The sequence below is a fragment of the Halyomorpha halys genome, unplaced genomic scaffold (genome assembly GCF_000696795.3).
Source record: "Halyomorpha halys isolate HHAL.00 unplaced genomic scaffold, Hhal_1.1 Scaffold241.1, whole genome shotgun sequence".
NCBI lineage: Eukaryota > Metazoa > Arthropoda > Insecta > Hemiptera > Pentatomidae > Halyomorpha > Halyomorpha halys.
The window spans coordinates 919,256-927,087 of record NW_027105010.1 but is presented as its reverse complement, the minus strand read 5'-3'; the positions used below and the strand labels follow the sequence as shown (position 1 = coordinate 927,087).

Here is a 7,832-nt window from a genome sequence, read left to right as displayed (position 1 = left end):
TATTTTTTCTTTATTTATTTCATTACTATTTTCTCTGTGTATAAAGCATAAAAAATTGAACCCCAAAATCTTTTTGCCCTTGATTTTGGCAGTTTGTATTATTATTCTTCAATTAAAAAAATGTTGTTTATATGTAATTATAAAATTTCGATATAATTCTTGCAAAACATTGCACCATCTATAGCTTGTTAATTAACGTTTACACATCCTGAAAAGCTTAATTGAGATTTAATAAATTGAATCATCAATATTCATTTAAAGACATATCTACACACCTTTCAGAAACTTTAATGTAATATATAAAATTAGTAATCATTTTTTTTTTCTAGGTGAATTGAAAGGATTGGTTTTAAAATGTTGAGCAGTCAAAGCATCATGCACTCGGACAACTTGAGTGCGTTGCAAGACACCATCTTGCTATGGGTAAGTAAATACTAAATTGTATTTATTATTTAGTTATAACATGATTCATCATAAGAAACTACTGAAAGAATCATCACATCAAACACGAATGACTCGAATTTTCTTAAACGTGGTTTATATCGTTCCATGAATTTATTATCGAGACTATTTATAAAATATTTTGTTCCAAGACTTACTTAATATGGAGCTTTTCCGACTTCATACTGCACAGACATACCACATGATCATCTTTAACCAAGGTCCACCGGGCAATTCATTTGGGGATCCTCCTGCTCATTTGTTATCTTAACAACTTTAAGTTATCAAAAGAAATAACCAATATACTACTTAAAATTACCAATTTGTTAAATAATGGTTGAAAATTACGAAATTAAAAAAAACTAATTATTTAGTGTAAGGAACACTTTTTAGCAAAGTGACGTTCAGAGACAGTTTCAGTTCTGTAAACCAGTATAAGTACCTGGGAAGCCTGGTTACAGATGAAAACAAAATAGAGAGCAAAATAGAGGCCAGAATACCAGCAGGAAGCATATGTTATTCCTAACTGCAAAAAATATTAAAGTTTTGAGCTCTCTCTAAAAGAAAGAGAGTTGTGATTTACAAAACCATCGTAAAGCCAGTAGTGGCCAGGTCGATGGGGGAGAAATATGCCCTTTGACAAGAAAAGCAGAACAGATGCTCAACTCCTGGGAGGGAAAAGTATTGAGAAGGATGTGGGGAGGATTCTTGGAGAATGGAAATTGGAGAAGAAGAAGGAATGAATAGCTGATCTGTTCGGGGAACCCAGCATCGTGGCTTTAGTCAAAAGAGCAAGAATAAGATGGTTAGGACACGTTGCCCGACGAAAGGATACCCAAAAAGATGGTTTATAGCAAACCAGATGGAAAATGAAAAAGAGGACTTCCCCGGATCAGATGGATTTGAAGCTTTTGAATTTTGAAAGATGGAAGGAGGAAGCAAAAGACCGTGTTGATTGGCTGGATGTTGTGGAGGAGGCCTGGGTTCTTGCAGGACCGTAGTGCCATAATAATAATATTTTTTTTTTTTAGCAAAATTAAGAATTAATTCTTCCAAGGTTTTTTTTAAGTACCTAACTTGTTTTCGACATCAGTCATAAACTCTGAACTTGTTGTAATTTAACGATTACAGGAGTACATGTATACGAGAACTTTGGGTTCATGGGGTAAGGATGACACTGGCTTCACCTAATTAGTGGTTTGGATAGAACATTTTTGAGGCAGATGCTAGGATAGGTACGTGATAATGGTCAGTGGTACCGAAGAAAGAACGTTTAACTCTTTAAATTATTCTTGGAACTCCACTTCTTCATAAATAAAAATTGGATGGAAGAAATGCCCATACGCCCAATCTGAGACACTGGAATTCAAGCATCATATCAAAGCACTAACTTTTTTTGCGGAAGGGTTCTTTTTTATTGAAAGCAATGATGCCAAACACACAATCATTGTACTAGTCATTGATTTGATGTAATAAGATATTTGATGGTCAGTTTCGCAGATCATATGGTTTGGCACATGGGACCTCCATGTACACCTCAATTTAGAGAATGGAATAGTTAAAGACCGAAATAAGGTAGAACGTGTAGACATATCGGCTATATGCTATGCTTCGCGTAACGTTCAAATCCAAAATGTTACTATTCGTCGATTAATAAATATTAAAGGTTAGTTCAGAAAGTGTAAAAATTAGAGTTTTATTTTATCCTCTTGCGGTATAGGGATGTACCATTACTTTGTTGAATAATTGTTTGAAAAAAACATAAGAACAATAACTAGGAAATTTGGCTTATTCTCAAAATATTATAAATTTGTAAATGTTTATAAATTAGAGAAGTTGAGCATATATAGTTAAATATTAAATTATTTGTATATAAATTTGATTTGTTAAAATGTAATATAAAATTTGTTGATTGCAAATATTTTTATTTCTAGAACCCAATAATGGGTAGAAGAGTCCAAAACGCGGTTGGGATGACATAAAGAATAAAGAAGTAAAATAAAGGATATAAATTCCTGAAAAAAAAGAATAAAGTTTATAAAAAAAAAAAAAAAAAAAGTAGAAAAACCCTTTGGCACATAAGTTGTAGAATTACGACTGATTATCAATATATTTAAAAAATCAATTTCCTTATTCTCATAATGTTCTTAGTAACTGCCGTGTAAAAGAAAATTATTAAGTAATTTGTAAGATTATATTATCTGCTATTAAGCCTGTCAATAATAACTTCAAAAAAGTATTGCGGCTATCTTCTGCCTGATGAAAAGTCTGCGATGATGGGACATTACCCGCTATTATTTTAGGACATGTATGGCGCATATTTGAGGAGTTCGTAAAGAGGTTGGCCGGAATCGGTTTTCGCTTCCCAGAGCTTGGTCATGCATTTTAAGGTCGCATTATTTTCCATTGCAGCAGGTAGGTACTGTAATTCCTGTGATGAGTTTTATTTTTTTTTTTCTGGCATTTCCCTTTCTCTAATCATATTGAAAAAAGTGAAAATATGTTAATTTCATGATTTTGTGTGACATAATCATAAAGCTTAAATCTTCAAGCTTAATCATATCTAAATTGGATTTATAAAAAAAACTTGTGTATACAAAATTAAAGAAATTTATGATAAATGCTAAAATTAAGATAAAATTATAAAGTATTTATGACTAATACTTAATAGCCCTATAATATGACAGTTTTTATTCCTAAAATTTAATGGGCGTACGATTATATATAGTAAAGATATAGGATAAAAAGGATGTAGAGAAAATTGGTCTGTGGTTCGTTATGTTAAGAAATGGATGATATAAAATATCCTTAATGCCTAAAATAAAAACAATAACAGTAACGTATCCTCGGTTTTCGGTAATATCGTCATCTTTGTAACGTATTTTTTTAACTCAGTCTTATTGCTCGCAGAACTGAGCTCACTTAGATTTCCGATCTCCTTCAAGTAGGTGAGTTCCATGTTTTATTCTCTTTTGCTTATCTTTCTTTTACCCCGTTTTCCTTCTCTATTCTCTTCTTATTTTTCTTTACCCACGTTATTAGTTATGTTCACCACATAATATTATTTTCATATTTTCAAATAACTTAACTTTATATTTGTTTCTTCATTCTATATTCTTTGTTTCTTTGCATTATATAACTTAATGCTTTTATTTTCTTTATTATGTTATTTTACTTAAATATTTAATTACCTATATATAAGTTTTATTTTCCACTACTTTCATTACTTTAATTTTCATTCTGTACAATTATTTATTTTAATCATTCTTCATATTTTTTTTCTTCTTTTTTTTATTCGTTGGTTGCTACCTTGTTCTTTGTTCACTGATGAAGGCTGGAAATTTTGGCCGAAACGTTGGCACTATTAAATAAGTTTTTTTAAACTTATTTCTGTTATTTTTTTACCGCACCCCCAACCATTTCCTCATACAAAAACATTATTTCTATGATTACAATAGAGAGAGAAAACTAAATGTTTATATATTCACTTTTCTATTTGAACAATTGATGTGAAGTAAAACATTCGAAATCCTTAATGGAAAAATTAACTTTCACCTCGCTTGTAGGTCAGATATAAGATATGTTAAAGTAGATTTCTCTGTTTAAAGAAATGAGAGTTCCATTTTATAAATGAAGGCAATATTTTTTTATTGTTATAATTTCTAGCTTGAAAAAGTCATTAGAAATGTTTAAGACAGGATTAATTACTGCAGAGATTTAATGATCCTATTTAACCATTTAGAAAAGTGAAAGGGATATACGGTTATATTGTTATTATTATTGTACTCTTATGTGTGAAAATTGTTTTTTAACAACTGTCTTTAATTACATATCTATGGCATATTCTCACGCACATTCTCTTAACATTCTAAACCAAATATATAAATAAAATCTCGTACATAGAATACTTTTTAAACCTGTATAACACGGAACTAAACTGAGAATTTCTAATACATAAACATTACAGAAAGGGGAGATAGAAAGTTGATTATGTGGAATTCCTAGAAGGGAGGATAAGAAAAAACCATCTAGTGTTTGTGTGATATACGAAATATTCTTATTAAAGTATTATCCAGACAGGCCATAATATAAGTAAAATGAAAATAAATAGATGAATAATTCAAGGAAATTGCTAAAATTTCAATATCAATAAGTAATAACGCTATAATTAACAACATCAAAATATTCAAATTTGTGTAACCAAATTATTTTTCACTAGGAATCCAAAAGTAGTTTGCAGTTCGTATTAACGGATGCTCTAGGGAGATCAATGCGGTTTTATACAAAATTTTGGTTCATTACAACGGGGAGTTGATTTAGTATAAGAGCCGGGAAGAAAAAAAGGCAGTTATCTCACCCCAGTTTTTTTATTACTTTAATGAAAACTATGTATAATTACTAGTCTAAATCGATGAGTCTGCCAAGTATAGGTAGGGGAAATAAAAAATAGTATCTTTAAAACTGCCAACAACATTAGAAAACCTAAGAGAACATCATATAAAGTAGAGTAAATTTGCTGAAATATTAGCCCTAGTAGAGCTATTTACGTCCAATAGTTATCAATATCAAGTAGGGCCGTACGTAGCTCAGGTGGATATGCGCAGGTCTATCAATCTGAGATCTGCTGGCGGCGCTGGTTCGAATCCGGCCCGGGGCGCGTTCATTTTTTTCATAAATTGGCGGTCCCACAAATGGAAAAACTTGATCCTCCACCAAGGTCAAGTAATAATAATCTTATATTTTCTCATATGTCACTATTCTGTCTGTTATTCTGTTAAAGGCACATTGGGTTAAAACCAAAATATGGAAGGGAAAAAGAAGGGAAGGAAAAGGAAAAAATAGGGAAAAAGGGGAAAAGGAGGGGAAAAAATCATGAAAAAGAGAAAAAGAAAAAGGCAGAAAACAAATAAAAAGAACCGAAGAGAGGAAACGGAAAAAAAAAAGTCAAGTTCTAGTGTTGTATACTTTTTAATGTTTGTAATTATTATTGTTTACTTGTATAGGCTTATTTATTGTAAGATTAAAAATATCGTCTGATTAGACTAAAATAAAAATGCTGTGTGACTAGCAACCCAATAATGTTGGGCAACACAACTTTATATTTTAATAAAGTTTTTCCCCTGGACTAGATAATGGATGAGTGGTCCAGAAAATAAAATTAAGGAGATAAGAAGTATTTAGAGATATTTCCTTGGAAAGAAAACGAAAAGTAACATTTTATACCCTTAGCCACTGATAAAATAATGAAGATGAATGAATATAAATAAACATTATGTATTCGTAGGTAAATACTTATATCGGTTTGGTTTACCAGATTGGTTTATTAATTTTTTTTTTAATATTTGGTTGGTCCATTAAAAGTATCACATAAGTAAAAGCCTTGGCCCAACTAGTCATCAGGACCTTAATCGTAATACTTTATGCTAGGAAGTTTCCATGATACGGAACATGGAATAAAAAATTGACAAAATATTTAAGTTCTTTAATGAACGGACGTTGATTGACACAAGTTTAGATTTCTAATGTCAGTTCGAACACAAATATCTCAAAAGATCAGAACTACCGACCTTTTGCGTTTTTAAGAGTCATAAGATTTGGTACACTCTTAATTACATCGAGCTCAGAAGTAAGAGCTAAGGATGTAATGTTGTCGGAAGGTCTACATTTGAAGAATCATGGAGTGTTACCGTAGAAACCGTTCTTTAGACAATAAAAAATACAATTTGGTTAAGGTTTACCACCAAATTATTTGTGGTAATGACAGCTTCATTTATTGTGCGACAATCAGATTTTTCTCATTAAAGGAGGGAGGTGACTTTCTATAGCCATCTGCCTTGGCGAGCCTTTTTAGGATTCAGTTAAGAATCCCCAGGTGACTTGTCATAATTAAGGGAATCACAGTCCATCTCACTACCTTCCTCCAATATAGAGGGTTAGTTTCGAATTTTGATGATTAAGTGTCATAAAGGGAAGTATGAATGAAGGATCTCAAAACAATAAAAAGTTCTCAATGAGTAAGACCGTTTACGTTTGGCTAGGAGATATTCAAGTTAAAAAATTTTCATCGTTATGTATTATTTATGTTCTAATAAATGAGTTAGTATGTGTTACATTTATTTATTAATCATTATTATTTATATTAAATGATGTTCAAAGTGACCACCTTCAACATTGAGACAGCCTCGGCATCAGGATATTTGTTGTTATACACTCGTGGGCCCTATTTCATAATAAAGTACAAACTAATTAAATAAATCAAATGGTATTCTTATTAAATCTCAACTTTCTTTATTATGTCAATAGTCCAACGTTTCGGCCAATTCGGCCATTCTCAAGGACAATCTAAACATTTAACAGCTTATTATGTATTCATTTGTAATAATTTTAAAACAACATTACTATTAACAATATACCATACCTTAAATATAAATTTACACCTCACAACCAAATTAAAAAAAAAAAGATATATAGGGAGATGGTCAGGGTTGAGGTCAAAAGAGAAATAAAAATAGTTTACAACTATTTATTAGAACTATTTAGAAGCCCTGCAAAGTGGGGCGAAACGTTGGAAAATAAATAGTTGTAAACTATTTTTATTTCTCTTTTGACCGCAACCCTGACCATCTCCCTATATATCAATTTTTACGGTCAACTATACATACATATATAAAAAAAAAAAGGTTTTACAGGCTATTTTGCCAAGGTCATCAAATTCAAGTCAAAATCACAAAAGTCAATTAATAGAAAATCAAATTAATTATTAATAAGCTTATAGCTTTTGACCGGGTATGGCATTACGGATTGCTTTTCAAGCTCAAATCCATATTACCCCAAACCTTATACCTTACCCTCCGCTCCTACCTCTCACATCGTTCCTTTCGAGTTCGCAGTGGTTCTGAGTGCTCAAATAAAACTGCCCATCGAGACAGGAGTCCCCCAAGGCAGTGTCCTGGGTCCTGTCCTCTACATCCTCTTCACTGCTGACATTCCCATCACTCCAGACACGTTCCTGGCAACATTTGCCGATGATACAACTATCCTATCCTCCCATCCCGATTCTGTAACAGCCTCATCCAATCTCCAAACACACCTCACCCGGATTGAGCAATGGTGCAACCAATGACGGATAAAAGTCAATGAATAGACATGCACCCATGTGACTTTCACTCTCCGCCGCAGCTTCTGTCCACCGGTTACTCTTAATAATATTCCTCTACCCAGATCCGACACAGTGCGATACCTCGGATTCATTTTGGACAAAAGACTCACCTGAAACCAACATACTAGACTCAAAAGACAAGAACTCAACAGACGATTCGGCCAACTATACCGACTGCTCAGCCGGACCTCTCATCTCTCACTAGAAAACAAACTACTAATTTATAAGACTA

General features: G+C 32.2%; 1 protein-coding gene across 1 annotated transcript in view; it reads left to right on the top strand.

Annotated features, from left to right (window-relative positions):
- The window catches only part of LOC106680077 (very long chain fatty acid elongase 4), a 255,148-nt gene that overhangs the window by 172,587 nt on the left and 74,729 nt on the right, over positions 1–7,832 (top strand). The window contains exon 3 of the mRNA XM_014419543.2: positions 330–423. Within this exon, the coding sequence (XP_014275029.1) occupies positions 355–423 (69 nt within the window). The 5' untranslated portion in view covers positions 330–354. The remainder of the gene's footprint in view (positions 1–329; positions 424–7,832) is intronic.